Raw genomic sequence first — 17,057 nt, forward strand, 5'->3', positions numbered from 1 at the left:
CTCTGAGTCCGAGGCATGAACCTTGTGGCCTTGCCCTATAAACATTCCTGGTACATCTATCACTATCACTCCCTCTCTATATATATGATGAAGAGAGTGATACATAAATGAATTTCTCATATGTGCACAAGAAAGAAAAAACATCATAAGTGAGAGAGTAGTGCGAGAGTGTAAGAGAAACACTGAGAGAGAAAGAGAGAGAGAGAGAGAGAAAGAAGAGAGAGAAAGAGAGATGGGGAAGGGAAGAACACCATGTTGTGATAAGAACCAAGTGAAGAGGGGTCCTTGGAGCCCTGCTGAGGACTTGAGGCTTATAACTTTCATTCAGAAGAATGGCCATGATAACTGGAGGGCTCTCCCAAAGCAAGCAGGTACTAATAATCTTAATCAATTATTGAGTTTTTCTCCTCTCTGCTTTCTCTGATCTCTCTGATCTCTCTGATTTCTCTGATCTCTCTCTCTCTCTCATTGGTGATACGATGATGATCATAGATATGCCATGCATAAGAAAATCACATGGTGTTCATAACAAGTTTTCAAATTCTTGATAAAGAATTCCCAGAAGAATTGAATATCGATTCATTCATTTCATATGTGGACCCAGTAATTTTGGAATCTCATTGAACATCCCTTTCATAACAATGATCCCCAATTCCTTTTCTTAATTATCTGTTTACAACTTAAGATGGCATTCCCTTCAATTTTGTTTATTTTTTCCATGCATTGCATTCTTGCTTATATTTTAGCTGGGGTTTCTTACTTTTGAATGATAACGGTGGTATCAAGTTTAGTTTTAATGGTAGAGTACTCATCTTACGTAAGCTCGAAATTTCAATTTTAGCACTCTCCTTTTCAAGCATTACATCTTCTAAATAATTCCCAAATTTTGAATTTGGAACAATGAGTTTGGCGTTACTTAATTTGCTTTTACTCCTACGGCATAAAATGATCGGATGCCACTTTTTAGACATTGGGTTGACTAGGATTTTTCTAGTTGCCTAAAAAGCAGAAAGCAAGCCAAGTTTGAAACGTTTTTAACGTTTTTAACGTGTTTTTCCTGTTTATTCAACTTTTAAAATATAACTTTTATTACGGATATAACGTTTTTAATTGATCGAAAGGGATATAAAATTAGGGATTACCATATTTATACAACTAATCGTTGGTATTGCATATCTCCCTAACTTATGATGACCATGCCAACTTTGGAGAATTCTATTAGAATTTATCAAATTTTCATGTATTTCAATATACCTAATTTTATGAAAATACTAATAAACAAAATTTCCCTTTGACCTAACTTATTTTCTTGAAAAATTATGAATTTCTTTCAAATTTTACTTATGATAAATTAGTTAGTAATACTAATACCCCATAAAGTATGTAACGGTGTTACGATCACGAGTAAAAAATTTTCGTATACTTATGATAAATTGTGAGTGCATCTTAGTATGTTAAACGTTGGTCCAAATGTTGAATTGTGATGATAGGGAGAGGTTTCCTAAATATAAAATTGTCACATCTAGGTAGGTTCATGGTATGGTTGGAAAATCTTACCAATTACCAAGAAAGGCCAAATTAGGAATTGAGAACAAGTGCCTGACCATTTACAGTCACATCAAATTTCCTCTAAGTCTATGCATGGCTACTAGATGAATGTCCCTTTCTCCTCATTTTCTTTCCCACCAACATTGAATATATGCACTTAATATTTTAATAATCATGAAAAACAATACTTTTTATGTTTTGAAGGTTTGCTGAGATGTGGGAAAAGTTGCCGTTTGAGATGGATTAATTACCTCAGGCCTGATCTCAAGCGAGGGAACTTCACTAGAGAGGAAGAGGACTCCATAATTAGGCTGCATGAAGCCTGGGGAAACAAGTAAGGTTCTACATAAATCTTAAAAAATGTAATTAGTAAGTTAGTTTTAATCACTAACTTATTCGCGGGTTAATGCTATTTCTTATCAATATTGGAAGATATCCCAAGATTGAATTCTCCCTTGTCGATTAAAAACATTTAATTTATATTGTGCAGGTGGTCCAAAATTGCATCCCAGTTTCCAGGAAGAACAGATAATGAGATTAAGAATGTGTGGAACACTCATCTGAAGAAAAAATTGGGTTTCAAGAACTCTGAATTTTGTGGAGATGAATCGAAGGAGTTATCTTCTATAACCTCCTCTTCCTCATCATCTTCCTCTAGTGCTTCATTTTTGTCTGGTGGAAAGCCAAGTGTTGCAGGAGAGCTTGAGCATCAATCAGCTGACCAAGAAACTAGCATGGCCAACAACAACCCTCATCATGATCCATGCATTTTGACAATTCCAGAGGAGCTTGATCTGGATTCTCCAGTGGAATTAATAAATCAATTTAGGCCTGATCCCAAGGACTTGAAAGAGTTGACCAGTTCTTCTGTTTCCTCCAATGAATCAAATGGCTCAAGTTCCAGCCAACTTGATATTTCAAGGCCATCAGAAGAGCAAATGGATTTTCTGTTTGACTTTTCAGAACCTAATTATGATATTCCATTGGAGCCTGACTCTGACTTTTGGAACATGTTTGATGGGTTTGTGCCATTACAGTCAAATGAAGTCCAATTAAATCAGGCTGAGGCTTCCAAGGGTTCAAACCATGGACAACATGAAAATGAGAAGTGGCTTAGTTACTTGGAAAGTGAGCTTGGACTGGATCAGCCTACTGCAGATAGTACTGCCCAGGAGTTTTTAGCACAGGTCACAACTGGACAATTACTCCCAGAGACCTTTCAGTGTGACAAAATGCCAAACCCTGCTGCAGAGTTTGACCAGAGCTTGGATTACTTTCAAATGTGGCCTTCTTTGCCGCACAACAATTCCTCCATTTAATTTACTTATATTACTGATACCTAGTTGATTCCTCCTAACTACAGATCAAATTTTCAAATAGGGTTTTGCTTATGTTTTGATGGGAATTTTTTAGATGATTTTCCTGATTTATCTTAGAACACAGTAGGTTGAACAAACATATCATTTTTCGTGAATAATTATTCGCTCGGTTTATTATAATATTTTCTGATTATATATGCCTAAGTGTCATCATTATATCGTCACATATGCGTGTTCTGTGAGAAAAAGTTATACAAAAAATATCCTTATTTTTTCATGGGATGATTGCCCAACATCTTCGAGTGGGTGAGTGATTGTCCCCACTTACAGCAATTTATTTTGACAAAATAATAACTTCAAAGTACAATGTAAGTTTGACAAAGTAGCTAGGTAGCAAATTCACATCCTCCTAGAATCAAGGCAATCGACCTCTTTGATTTGAGCTTTATATAAAATTTTCGGTAAAGGAAGACAGGCAACCAATAAAAGCAATTGAACCTCAAATTGACCGTGAAAAAGATGTGACATACCGAAAAAGACAAAAAAAAGGCTGAGAGTTATGTTAAATTAATTGTGCTAGGTAGCTAGTCAATCATTTGAAGGATATCTTACCAAACTAGATAATGTGGTTATCTTTTGCTGCCATTTTCAATTTAGTGCATTGTTTTACTCGGAAAATGACGTATAATTCAGGTCATCTTAACATCTCCATTGACAGAGCATGCTAAACTTGCTTTACAAAAACCGCAAACAAAAGTGTCGGTTACATCCAAATAGTGTAACAAAGTTACATGATGTAGTGTATACGAAATCATGAGTCACTCACAAATAGGCGTATTTTGACTGTTGATGCATTATGAATCGACATGAATCGTGAGACTCACCATAACATATCTCGAAACTTATTTTAAAGTGCACTTACACATGAATTATTTTCCTTTAATTGAATAGATATCACATTTAATAAAATGTAACCAATTTTTTTTCCATTTTATTGGAGAGCAAAGTAATGTTCTCTAATCTTTACATAGATATGAATCGTATAACTAACCGTAGCATATCTCGAAACTTATTTTAAAGTGCACTTATGTATTAATTAAATGGATATCACATTTAATAAAATATGTAACCAACTTGTTTCCATGTAATCTTTATGGCCATTTATCTCACACATGCATGAATTGGTTATGCCAATACCTACCTCATGTGTCATTTTACCTCACTTTATGGTTTCACTGCATTAAAAAGCTTAGCTTGGTTCAACGAACAAGTACTTTCTTATATTGGGAAAAAAAATAGATTTTATTGCTAGAGATTTTCTCTATTTGTCATGGAGAATGATATTGTTATTAAATGTGTAGTAAACATGCTGGTATTTGCATGTTTAGCCAAACCCATGAATGGGAGTGAAGGTACATTTATGTACCGTATTGTGTAGTATTTCTAATAGACGTAAATCCCGTATGATACACAAAGTGATCTCCCTAACATTTCTTAGATTTATTTTTAGCATTTCTAAGAGCCATTACTTGTCGCCAAAAAGAAATTGTCTTATATAATATAAACACCGTTGTGTAGGTTGAACAAACCCTTTTTCTAGTCAAGATATTGACATTAAATAGATATTTTTTCTTCTTCTTAATTTTCTAATTCTATTGTCCAATTGAATTCAAGTTCGTAGATTCAACAAACCACAAGTTAACCATTTATTTATTTTTTCTTTTGTTTCACACATTAATCATCATCTAATTGATGACTACTTAACTTAGTGGGTAGGTGATAATCTCCACTTACTCCCATTAGTGTGACATTTTTCCTTCATGTCCCAACTCATCCAAGGAATTTAGGGCAAACGTAACTTGGACAATATAGTCAAAGCCAAACCACCGAGTTCAAATTTATCTTAGTCAAAAAAATATGTAAAAAACAAAAGAAAAAGAAAGCAAGATAACCACTTAAACCCTTCCACGTGTAATTAACTAGATAATTAATTTATAAACATACTAATTAAGCAGATGGTCCTCTTTTGCTGCCATGTGAAAGGTACAACGTATTTGGACCGTATATGTTGTCTTTAACTTGGCTTTCATAACCTCTGAATTCAATACTGAATTACTATTCGACGAAAACTAGGTTTTTTTTTTTTTTTTTGGGGGTCTCTGCAAGAAGAAAGAGCCGGTCATTTGTCAAAGTTAATGTACTATAATCCACTACAATCATTATACATATGATCCAAACATGATTTGTGGTCAGCTTTAGTTAGTCAATCCATTCGTGCGGGATTGTAAGAATTTTGGGAAATCATTGTAGAAATGAGATACAATATGATGATATGTTGATTCAACACGTGGTCGTTGTTGCATTTCAAATATGTTGACCTTTAATTATATCATAAAGTCAATAAGTTAAAAAAACCGGTTGAAAATGAGATATCGAAACATAAAAAAATCAAGTTAAATATGAGAAATCGGGAAATCTGTAAAATATAAGGAGCAAATTAGCGGATAAAATGAAGCAAGATCACCCATTTCAATATAAACCCAATTAGTAAAATACAGTTGTTCACTTTTCTTGTGAACTTGTTTTATCATTCAAAGTGATTTTGTTGTTGTCTAGAAAAATTCTAATTAAAAATTTCATTAAAAAGAAAAAAGGCCTAGACACGTGGCAGCCCACAAGGCCCAACATGAGGTCGAGATGGATCCTTGCTGAGCCCAGGGTTAAGAATATTTGGACAGGTTCTGCAGCCCCAACGGGTCGGGTTTAACGGCCCGAGAAACTTGAACCGGACTTTAACCCGTTTTGGGTTATTTTTGCCAAAAACTAAGAACTCCTCCTAGAAACCGTCTTTCAATTTCGCGGTTCTCAAGTACCCGTCGTCGTCTCTCTGCAGTCTGCAATGGTGGAAATCGATGAAATCGTCGACCCAGCGGAAGAAGAAAGAAGCAGAGTGTTTACGCAGCTAAAAGCCTACTGCTTTGAGCTTCTGGAGCTTCTCCAAAACCCTAAGAAGCACTCCTCTGCTCTCTCTTCTTTGCTTCATTTCCTTCGCCAGTCTCCCTCTCACGCTCTCCAGCCCTTCTTCGAGTAAGCACTGTAATCCTCTGTGAAAAGTTTGCTTCTTTGCCTGAAATTTGCAGCCTTTCTATGCTTAAATGCCATCTTGAGCAGAAAGCTTTCTAAAAGATGTATCTACATGTTTATAAATATATATACATGTGTGTATCTATATATCTGCTTAAATGTGCATGTTTTAGTCTTTATATACTTGTATGCATAAGTATATAACGGTGAGGTGAGCTTTTGACTGTTGGATGAATCATCCGTAACTTGATCGAGTTTGTTGCCTTAATAATTTGAAATTAAAGCCTAAATGTGTTTGGTTTTAAGTTTTAGTGATTGAAACAATGTTCGAAGGTTGGGTGAGTTAATGGAGTTGACGGAATTTGGTTGCTGTGTATTGTAGGAAACCAAATTCCTCACCCTAGTTGCACATAACTTTATCTCAGCCTATCCGATCTATACTCATTGGTTAGAGGGCACAAATTACATCATTCTTATTCAAATTGTTTTTTAATTTAGTTGAGTGCTATATTGATATGATATGATCTGGGTGGTGGAGGAGCAAAATCTTCACTTTGTCACTAATGGACTTCGTGTCTCATTGTTCAATTTCATACTGAATCTCGTTCCTGGTGATCCACACCCGAGGAAGCATGGTTTCATCACTTATACTTGTCGTACAAACTTGAAAAAAAATTCAAAATGTGTGTGTATAATTATGTATACATTAGTAAGCATTATTTTCTTGACATCTTTGTTTACCTTTCAGCTATACGTTGTTTCCCTTGCTGCTTCTATTGGATGCTTCTGTCGACTGTAGAACCTCAAAGAAGCTTGGTTCCAAAGAAAAAGTTGTGAGCTCAAATGACTCAAAAAAGCCCCAAAAAGTGAGTGATAGTGTTGCTGAAGGCGTGCTACAGTGCCTGGAGGAACTTCTCAAGAAGTGTCTTTTAGGATCTGCAGATCAGGTAATCCGTTTTGACTGACAATTGCTTGGAATGTTCCACATTACGTACATGTAGATTTACTAATTCCCGTTTTATTAGACAAACTTTAATAGGATGATTGTTGCTATTCTTCATCCAAAATAAATCCATGTACTGATGGACTCTGAAAAATATTGGTGTGTATGTAAACAAGGTGCTATACCTAACTGAGCTATAGCCCTTGTGATACATATTTTATCATGTAGATAATTTCTTGTTAAGATGAATAATATTACATGATCCAACATTATATCCCTTTGATCTGTTTGATTGGGTTTGCTTATAAGTAACATTACATTTGTAATCCGTCAATGTTTTAAACCTTCAAATTGGGATGTGTAGAAAAGATGGAGAATTAATTGTAACGTTCCCCTCCTGCAATTAGCTTATTTGTATTCTTTGCGTTGCATGGATGGAGACATTGTGTCTTACTCTGCGCCTCCTCACGCTTAATAAATGTTATATTTCCTATAAAAAAAATGGTATGGTTTTGCTATGAGTTCAAAATTGGCTTAGATGTTGTATGAATTTGTTTGTTCATGTGAATTGTTGTCCTCGAACTAGTACGTTATACTTGCATCACCTTTTGAACCTGGTCTTTTCATTTGAAGTGCAATAATGTCCTTTTGCAGATGGTTGTAGTGCTGAAAAAATTGACTTATGGGGCTTTGCTTTCTCCATCTGATGCGTCAGAAGAGTTTCGTGAAGGAGTTATTAAGTGTTTCAGGGCAATGCTTCTGAATTTACTTCCATGCTCTGATGAGTCCTGTGCATGTAAACAAATCTTTGGCATGCCTATGCTTTTAGAAAACAGAGACTTAAAATATCCACTCAGTAGATCTTCAAAGTACGATTCAGAACCAGATGAATGTTTACTTGCATTTCTACAATCACAAGCTGCTTCTGCAGCTGTTGGACACTGGCTGTCTCTTCTTCTCAATGTATGTTAAATTGTTTGTGTAAAAGTTGATTATCCTGTATCATTTGAAGTTTTCATATTTTATTTATTTCCTTTGTGGTTTTATGAAAAGGCTGCAGATACTGAGGCTGCACGAGGACATCTAGGTAGTGCAAGGCTTCGTATTGAGGCCTTTATGACTCTGCGTGTGCTTGTTGCTAAGGTAATCTTGTGATTTCATGTAGGTTCTAACTATTTTGTAGCTTTGGTTAATTTATAAATTTTGAATTTGTGTTTCTCTGTTTTTGCCCCCTCTTAATTTTACCTTGTGCTCATCCTTTAAAAAGGCTTAAATACTTTGTTTGACACTTTATGAACCAACTGGTGTGCTTAATAAGAAACGAACTATACTTAGCCATGTATTTCATTTTAAATACTTTATTTTCCTGATCTTTTATTTTAGAGTGTGTTTACAACATCGACTTTGAATGGTAAAAATATCACATTTTGTTTCATTTAGTTAGTTTTGCTAGTCTCAAGCATGACAACCAGTTCTTTATTTTGGTGTGTTATTTGCACATGAGCAGACCTTTACAGGTTCTGAAATTTTTTGGGTATGATAAACATCCTTCACTGCAAATTGCAATCCTACAAGTCAGTACCTTTGGGTTAGTTTGATTCAGAATATTTTTTCCCTACAGGTTGGTACTGCTGATGCATTAGCCTTCTTTTTACCTGGTGTTGTTAGTCAATTTGCCAAAGTTTTGCATGCCTCGAAAACAATGACCAGTGGGGCTGCAGGAAGTGGGGATGCAATTGATCAAGCAGTTAGAGGTTTGGCTGAGTATCTGATGATAGTTCTGCAGGATGATGCTAATTTATCTAGACTTGATATGTCCGTAACGGTTACTTCTGAGTCCAATTTAAAAAAGTATGAATCTACACAATCTTTAATGGATGAGCTCCGTAAGTTGCCTGTTAAGGCACATGGTCCAAGTAAAATGGTAATGGAAGATTCAAGTAATAAAGTGATTCCAACTACTTCCCAGTATGAGAAGAAAACTGATTCTGGCAAAGGCGATAGATCTTTGCATGTGGATCGTACTAATGATTGGATTGAGAAAACTTCAATCCATGTGGATAAACTTTTGGGTGCAACTTTTCGACATGTACGTTCTTTCGTTTCAGTTGCTACTAGTTAATTATTGTACATAGGCTATTTACATCATTTCTAATCTTGCAATGTTTTTCTTTCTGAAATTTTAGTGCTTTTATTCAATTAGTAAATCCTTCAATTATTTGTTAGATTTGCATTCATCCAGCAAAAAAAGTGAGGCAAGGGCTCCTGGCTTCCATACGAGGACTGTTGTCAAAGTGCAGCTATACGCTAAGGCAGAGTAGACAAATGCTTCTGGTTAGCTGAAAATTATATTTGTGTTTTTGTGCTCATGATTCCTTTTCGCTCTCATTGCATATATACTCAAGTTGATGCATTTGCCTTGCATGATATAAATAGAATTGAGTTCATACTTTTTTTTTCTTTTCCAGTTACAGAGTGCACTTTTTGACTTGTTTAACTTGTGAACATGTCTGGTGTGTGAGTTGGTTCTTGAGATTTGTATATTTAGTTAAAATTGTGCAAGTGTTGAGTGGCAGTTTTTGGTCTGAAAGTTGAGTACATCCCTGATTCCTACAACCGGGAAACATATTTCATGCAGTTCTGTTTCTCATAATGTCCATGCTCTGTGCTTGACAAACACCCTGGTTGGACACCTGTCTTGAATTTTGTGTGTGGGATGCATATCCCAGCAGGTCCTGATCCGGTACTTCATGCATACTTGAGGTTTTTTGGTTTTTTTTTTTTTTTTCTTTTGGGTATTCATTTAACGTCTTCCACTGCTTCTGTATTCTGGCTGTTCTTGAATCTTAATGTGTCTTCAACATGTCTTATCTCCAGCTGAAGCAAAGAAGCTTCCGTTTCTTGTTCTGATCATTTTTTTACTTATCAGCATGTTCATTGTCCTGAATTAAATCAATTTTCTATGATTTATAAGGGCTAAACTTGAACTTCCAGTTCAAGCTAACACATGTCTTGCTACTACTCATGCAGGAGTGCTTATGTTCTTTGGTTATTGATGACTCTGAAGAGGTGTCTGCAGGTGCACAAGAATCCCTTAGGAATTTATTCACATTGATTGGAGAAAATCAAATGGGACATGATGTTGCTCAGATTTTTACCAGGTTTGTGCTTCATTTGATATTAGACAAAATATTGGGTGTAGTTGGTAGTGTCCTTTCGAAAGGAAAAAATTCTTACAAGAACTTAATTATGTTACCAGGCTCATTGATAAGCTTCCAAAAGTGGTGCTTGGGAGTGAGGAAACACTTGCACTATCACACGCTCAGCAGTTACTTGTAATAATGTATTATTCTGGTCCTCAGTTTGTGGTGGATCACATCCTTCAGTCTCCAGTATGTGTGTATTTTCTTGGTAACTTTAGCATGTATGTTTTGAGTTACAAGTGAGCTTTATCCAGTTGATATTTTTAATATTGATAATTTATTTCTTCATATATAAAATAAAACCACCTCTAAAAAAAAATTGTCAGATTCTTTGTTTTCCAATTTCAGCAAAACAAACTTCTTTAACTGCATGCTTGATCGTGTAAATGTCATGTAATTTGGAGAAACAAGATAAAAAAAACTTTAGTTTAAAACAAAAATTATGGACAACCTATGTGATTGACCTATGGTTTACTATATCATCAGTAATTGACAAAAATTTCTACTCGTAGCTATACTTTCATAAAACAAAAAGATGTCTTTTTTTCTTTGTTAAATTATGAAAACTTCATGCCTGTGTAAATTATCATCTAATCTCCGAACTACAGTTTGTTCACATAATACAATATTTCAAGAGTTTTCAATGTAGAAAGAAAAAGGTCTAGGCCAGGCATAATGTCTGTTATTGTCGTATGTAAATCTGACATGCATTTATTTCTCATAGTCCTTATAGTTTCAGTTTGAAGTTCTTTATTCTTGCCTATGACATTTTTTTCCTTGGGAATGCCTAGGTAACAGCTACTCGTTTCCTGGACATTTTTTCTGTTTGTATGAGTCAGAATTCGGTATTTGCTGGTTCTCTTGATAAGCTTATTAAATCGAGGTCATCCTCAGTAGTTTACCTTGACTCAGTATCTGAGTTGAAGGCTGGAACTAACATTACCAGCGATTGCCTGACAATCATGGCTGCTGTTCCTCAAAATTCAAAGATAAAAGACATCCAGGAGAAAGGTATACCATATGCATCAAATGATGCACAGAAGAATTATGAGCTTCCGCGCATGCCTCCTTGGTTTTTTCACATTGGAAGTCGAAAACTATACGAAGCTCTTTCAGGAATTCTTAGACTTGTAGGTTTGTCCTTGATGGCAGGTAATTTCAGCTCTTTACATTGAATTGTTTGGTTTCAACTTTCAACTTACATCCTCATTGCTCTGTACTGACATCAGGATTTTCATGTTTCCTTCCTTGCTAGATATAAAAAATGGGCAGCATCTGTCACTCATTACTGAAATTCCACTGGGTTGCTTGCGTAAATTAGTTTCTGAGATTCGTATGAAGGATTATAACAAAGCCAGTTGGCATTCATGGTATAATAGAACTGGTTCAGGACAGTTACTGCGCCAGGCAAGCACTGCTGTATGTATTCTGAATGAGATGATATTTGGTATATCCGATCAAGCCACTGATTTTTTCACAAGGATATTTCCGAACTCAAGAAAAAGAAGGAAAGAGGTTCGGGAATCTGGTGCAGGGTTTGCTGGTGGCCAACCTTTTGAAATCGAATCTTCTGTCTTTTGTGAATCTAGTTGGAAGGTTTTACAAGATGAGGGTTTAAGGAGTCACTTGATTGACTGTATTGGTAGAATTTTACATGAGTATCTATCTCATGAAGTATGGGAACTTCCAACTGAACATAAATCTTCGGGCATACATCCTGACTATGAAGCTGAAGATATTAGTGTAAACTTCTTTCAGGACACAGCTATGCTACACCAGGTAATATACATTTTTCTCCACCTACTGCGCATAAAATGCAGTGAATCTTGCATCAGTTTTGTTTTGTTCAGTAGATGTACAATAAATCACTGTAGCTTTGTTTTTCTCAAACAGGTTACTATTGAAGGAATAGGCATAATCAGTATCTGCCTTGGAGGAGATTTTGCGTCTAGTGGATTTCTTCATCAATCCCTTTATATGTTGCTTGAGAATCTTGTTTCTTCAAATTATCATGTTAGAAGTGCTTCTGATGCTGTATTACATATCTTGGCTGCTTCATCTGGCTATCCAACAGTGAGTCAGTGCAGCATACACAATCTCAGTTTGTTCCAGTTTTTCGGATTCAATTGTCTGGCCTATGACATTTCCATTTTTATTGACTTGTAGGTTGGACACCTAGTACTAGCGAATGCAGACTATGTGATTGATTCAATATGTCGGCAATTACGCCATTTGGATATTAACCCTCATGTACCAAATGTGCTCGCTGCCATGCTTTCCTATATTGGAGTAGCTTATAAGATATTGCCTCTATTTGAGGAGCCGGTACACCTATGACCCCTTGATGTTGATAAATGCTAAGGGCACCTGATATGTTCAATTTTCTGATGCATGTTGATAGGGCAACTGATATGCTCAATTTTCATTCTGATTATCTTAGAAAATATAGTCCTTCTTAGCATGATCTGTTTTGATATTTTTATTACTTTGAACATGATTTCAAGTCCTCTATTGGTTCACATCGATGTTTTAGCCACTACTTCTTTCTTTCCCCTTTTTTTCCTTTTATTTGGGGGTTGCGTGGTGGTGAAATTGCGGTGCTAAGCTGTGTTCCTATTATGCAGATGCGCTCTGTTTCTGTGGAGCTTGAGATTCTTGGCAGGCATCAGCACCCTGAATTGACCATTCCCTTTTTAAAGGTCATCTTTTTATTGTTTGGTCATTCTATTTATTTGGGTTTTTTATGTTATTTTTGGTTGCTATTCCAAATTTTCCAGGAGCTGTACTAAAGAATGCTACAATCTCCTTTTCTTTTACTTTAAAGATTGTATTTTATGAGAATCCCTTCTCATTCAGCAACTAAAATCATCTCATTGCTTACCTGGTGGTTTGGTAAATTTTTCTGAGTTGGGGAAATGGGCAAGAACTGCATTACTTACCTAAATTATTTTGCTCTGTATTCCTGGGAAAGTGGAGGAAATAAAAGGATATGGATTATTAAGTATCATAGGTAGGTAATTCAGCTTTAATAATAAGCTAGTTTAAGAAACACAAAGTATCTGTATTAAGTTGAGTTTGGTGAAGTTTTCAATTTCAAAAACACTATTTTTTCATTTCATCCTTTGATTAGAAAGGATAGGTTTCAAAATTATTATTCTTGTTTTATAAATGTATATTTTTAATTGGCATATTAAATTCGTGTAAAACAGGATGCTTACATTTTCTTTAGTTGATCAGAAACAGTGGAAATGAATTGCCAAGAAAAATGGAATAGTAACACTGTATCTAGTTTATTTAGTCAGACAGAAATGTTATCGTGTTAATTCTTTTTTCTCTTTAGGCTGTAGCAGAAATTGCCAAGGCATCAAAGCGGGAGGCTTGTTCATTGCCGAGCCAAGCAGAGTCTTATTTGTTGGATGTCAAGGCCAGAATACATGATATGGAAAAGAAAGTTGATGATGACATTCTTATGTCCCACGTGGATTCAGGTAAACAGTTTTCTTTTCTGATATCTGCTTATTTTGATTGGGTTGAAAAATGATTTTTTTTTTTCTTTAATGGTATTTGATTTGAGGTTTCCAGTCTAAATACCTTTCTTCAATAACTACTTTTTTGTTTTATTTTATGTTGTTGTGAGATTTTAAAGTGTGTAATTTCTCAACTCAGCCAGTAATTGGCACGAGTCTCCTTAAGTTAGTGTTCAATTCATTTCACTCAACTTGTTAGTTTTGACAGAATATGATAATAGGGGTAGCATCTGAAACACAATGATTATAAGCATATTGTCCTTGTCTGTACTCTGTATTATATTTGTCTTGGCAGTTAAATCTCTGGATCCTGTGATGTAAGTAATAGCGCTGAACTGTACCTTGTTTAATGAAATATATTATGCATGTAGAGCAATGGGAGAGCATTTTGTTTAAGCTGAATGATTCAAAGAGATATAGACGAACGGTTGGAGCTATTGCCAGTTCATGTATTATGGCTGCAACCCCTCTACTAGCTTCAGGAAGGCAAGCAGCTTGTCTGGCGGCCTTGGATATAGTTGAGGTAACTTTCTGCTCCATTTGTTTTCTGTCCCTTTCCGTTCTGTGAGGTTATGCATACAGATGCCAAGTAATTATGTGATAATGTGAACCATGAGAAGATCTTTTGCCTTTCTTTTGCTTTTGTAATTTTATAAGATTCTTTACTCTTTTCTTACCCAAGATACGGCTACTATCTTAATTTTGATTGGTAGTAGCTGTGCGTTTTGCTTGTCCATCCAATGATGAATGAACATTTTCTTCCCCACTTCTATATATGAAGGATGGTGTTATTTCATTGGCAAAAGTGGAAGAGGCTTATCGCCATGAGAGAGCTGGTAAGGAAGCAATTGAAGAAGTGATTGAGTCATATTCACTATATTATCTCCAAGATATGTTGGATGCTGCTGATGAAGGGGCTGATGAGAACAGGTTGCTTCCAGCAATGAATAAAATCTGGCCTTACCTGGTTATTTGTATTCGAAATAAAAATCCAGTGGTGCGTGACCATTCTTTCCCCTTGCTTGTTGTTTTAATCCTGCATAGGCGTTGCAATTTTTACTTGCTCTAGTCCTTTTGTGACTTGGATGAGACTCTTGTGCTGGTGGCTTTATGTGCTTTAATTTCTTTACCAAGAAATTTGCTGACTCATGAGACAATTGATTATATGCTTCCTTTTTAGTGGATTGTAACTCTTGTTGCCTACGGGTTTTCAGGCTGTTCGAAGATGTTTATGTGTGGTGAGCAACACAGTGCAAATTTGTGGAGGAGATTTCTTTTCACGACGCTTCCACACTGATGGCTCCCACTTCTGGAAACTTCTGTCTACCTCCCCATTCCATAGAAAGCCCAACTTAAAAGAAAAAATCCCTTTGCAACTTCCTTACAGAAGCACTTCCACTTCTTCGGAGGACTCCTTGGCCGAAACTTCTAATCTCAAAGTCCAGGTTGCAGTGCTCAACATGATTGCTGAATTGTCCCGAAACAGAAGGAGTGCTTCGGCATTGGAAGTTGTCCTCAAGAAGGTCAGCGGTCTTGTGGTAGGGATTGCTTGTAGTGGCGTGGTTGGTCTCCGTGATGCATCTGTAAATGCCCTTCAAGGTCTTGCATCTATGGACCCTGATCTTATTTGGCTTCTTATAGCTGATGTTTACTATTCTATGAAGAAAAAGGACATACCTTCACCCCCAACATCAGACATACCTGAAATCTTCCAAATTCTGCCCCCTCCCTCATCTCCAAAAGAGTACCTTTATGTGCAGTATGGAGGGCAGAGTTATGGTTTTGATGTTGACTTTCCTTCTGTGGAAACTGTTTTCAAGAAACTGCATGCACTCTAGTTTTTGATAACAAAGTGTGCAGTTAAAAGATTCTTGTTATCATAGTATATGTACAAATTGCTATTCATACGTTATGGTCGACGACCTCTTGTGCATTCCCAGTGTATAGGTTCGAGTTGCAAACTAATATATCTTAGGATCCGTTTGATAACCATCTTGTTTTTGTTTTTCAATTTTTATATTTGAGTCATTTAGATATAGGCTCTTGAAGCTCAGATAGTCTAAGACACAAAGTCATGAGCTTTCACTACTAAATGCGTCCTCAAATGGTTAGTGACGGGCCATACGTGCCCTTTGTGTAGGTTGCAGTTGCCAGCTAGCTGAACAACATGGATTGTTTAGTTTTTTATTATTTCCATCGAATTTCTTAATTATAAGTAGTCTATATCTAACATTTATTTTGACACTTTTCCAGAGTTATAATCCGTATAAAGAATTTAATATTTTTTTCCTTTTAATACTCGTATATACATGTATGTATGTAATTTTTTAATAATATTTATGTTTTTCATATACGTCTTAAAGACTTGGTAAAATACACATTTTTTAAAAAGCAAATGTATAATATACATTTTTCGGCTATACTACAGTTGTTTTTTATTTTTTAAAAATTAATAGTACAGCCGTTCGGCTATACCTTAAAAAAACCAAACGAAAAAGCTAAGACAGCAGGTATATTTTTTATTTTTTTTGAATAAAATCAAGGATGGCTATACTTTTTAAGTACAATATATTTAAAAAAGTCGTATAGCCGGTCGGCTATACTTGGGTTTTCTTATTTTTTAAATGGGTTTTCTGATTCTAATGAACGTGGATTTATACAACTTTTACACTTTAGACATGGGTTCAAATATTTTAATAAATAGTGGTTAGCAATGATTGAGAGTCAATTGCCTTGCCTACACCAGTACAGGTAATTAGCAACGATTTCAAATGAAATTCTATTCCCTGATTTAAAATTCCCAGATAAAAATCTTCAAATTCGAAAGTGTTAAAAACAAGGAAAGAACAACTTGAATTTTCAGATTGAAAAATCCAGAGTCCCAAGATTCATATAGGAACCAATATCGCAACATCAAAACGAAACAAAACAGAATTAACTGTGTCAAGTATAATCGAGCCTCTCTGAGATCGGTCAGTCATATATTGAAATATAGCATTAAAAATAAAAATATCCAAATACATGCTTGATTAAATGACAGACACCTCCGTACAAGAAGAAAGGGAATATAATTAGAGCCAAAAGCCTCAAAGAAATCATAAATAATATCATGCCAAAAGCATATAGTAACCAAATGACCAGCAGATTGAAAAACCCAGAGTTTCAAGATTCATAGAAAGCAACAGCAACTTCAAGTTGAGAATCATATATATACATACCTCAACTCAATACCAAGCTATGCTTCTTGTCATCGGCAGTTGAAAGTCACCCAAGATAGCTACATTCGAAATTCGGACCAAGACCTTCTTAAGTCCTTAGAAAAGGTCTCACTCCGTACTTTGAATATTGCTAGCTTGGTGAGACACCTTGCTCCAGAATAGGGCTGCTGCTCTACTGATTTTTTTTGATGAAAGTTCCAAGGTTTCTACCTCTA

At 35.6% G+C, this 17,057-nt stretch overlaps 2 protein-coding genes across 3 annotated transcripts; both read left to right on the plus strand.

Moving 5' to 3' along the window:
- MYB10 (myb domain protein 10) lies at nucleotides 1–3,073 on the plus strand. The gene is made up of 3 exons (XM_021972902.2): nucleotides 1–371; nucleotides 1,753–1,882; nucleotides 2,039–3,073. The coding sequence occupies exons 1-3, from the start codon at nucleotides 233–235 to the stop codon at nucleotides 2,865–2,867; spliced, it is 1,098 nt and encodes a 365-aa protein (XP_021828594.2). The 5' UTR covers nucleotides 1–232; the 3' UTR covers nucleotides 2,868–3,073.
- A 2,638-nt stretch (nucleotides 3,074–5,711) lies between these two features.
- LOC110768988 (ARM repeat superfamily protein) lies at nucleotides 5,712–15,912 on the plus strand. Of its 2 annotated transcripts, XM_021972882.2 has the most exons (17): nucleotides 5,712–5,954; nucleotides 6,700–6,898; nucleotides 7,549–7,857; nucleotides 7,948–8,037; nucleotides 8,516–8,983; nucleotides 9,121–9,228; nucleotides 9,925–10,055; nucleotides 10,154–10,286; nucleotides 10,889–11,249; nucleotides 11,353–11,876; nucleotides 11,991–12,170; nucleotides 12,264–12,422; nucleotides 12,722–12,796; nucleotides 13,438–13,585; nucleotides 13,996–14,147; nucleotides 14,406–14,621; nucleotides 14,839–15,912. In XM_021972882.2, the coding sequence occupies exons 1-17, from the start codon at nucleotides 5,767–5,769 to the stop codon at nucleotides 15,460–15,462; spliced, it is 4,065 nt and encodes a 1,354-aa protein (XP_021828574.2). In that variant the 5' UTR covers nucleotides 5,712–5,766; the 3' UTR covers nucleotides 15,463–15,912. The 2 variants fall into 2 exon arrangements, with proteins under 2 accessions (XP_021828574.2, XP_088108756.1); XM_088252630.1 differs by lacking the exon at nucleotides 14,839–15,912 and having other exon boundaries at nucleotides 14,341–14,474.
- Nucleotides 15,913–17,057: the final 1,145 nt, after the last annotated feature.

Source organism: Prunus avium, chromosome 4, assembly GCF_965620075.1.
Source record: "Prunus avium chromosome 4, drPruAviu1.hap1.1, whole genome shotgun sequence".
In the NCBI taxonomy this organism is placed as follows: Eukaryota; Viridiplantae; Streptophyta; class Magnoliopsida; order Rosales; family Rosaceae; genus Prunus; species Prunus avium.

Coding starts and splice junctions, on each gene's coding strand:
- LOC110768988 (XM_021972882.2), top strand. CDS start 5,767: ATGGTGGAAATCGATGAAATCGTCGACCCAGCGGAAGAAGAAAGAAGC. Junction 8,984..9,120: donor TGGGTGCAACTTTTCGACAT/GTACGTTCTTTC, acceptor ATTATTTGTTAG/ATTTGCATTCATCCAGCAAA. Junction 9,229..9,924: donor AGAGTAGACAAATGCTTCTG/GTTAGCTGAAAA, acceptor CTACTCATGCAG/GAGTGCTTATGTTCTTTGGT.
- MYB10 (XM_021972902.2), top strand. CDS start 233: ATGGGGAAGGGAAGAACACCATGTTGTGATAAGAACCAAGTGAAGAGG. Junction 372..1,752: donor GGCTCTCCCAAAGCAAGCAG/GTACTAATAATC, acceptor TATGTTTTGAAG/GTTTGCTGAGATGTGGGAAA. Junction 1,883..2,038: donor CATGAAGCCTGGGGAAACAA/GTAAGGTTCTAC, acceptor TATATTGTGCAG/GTGGTCCAAAATTGCATCCC.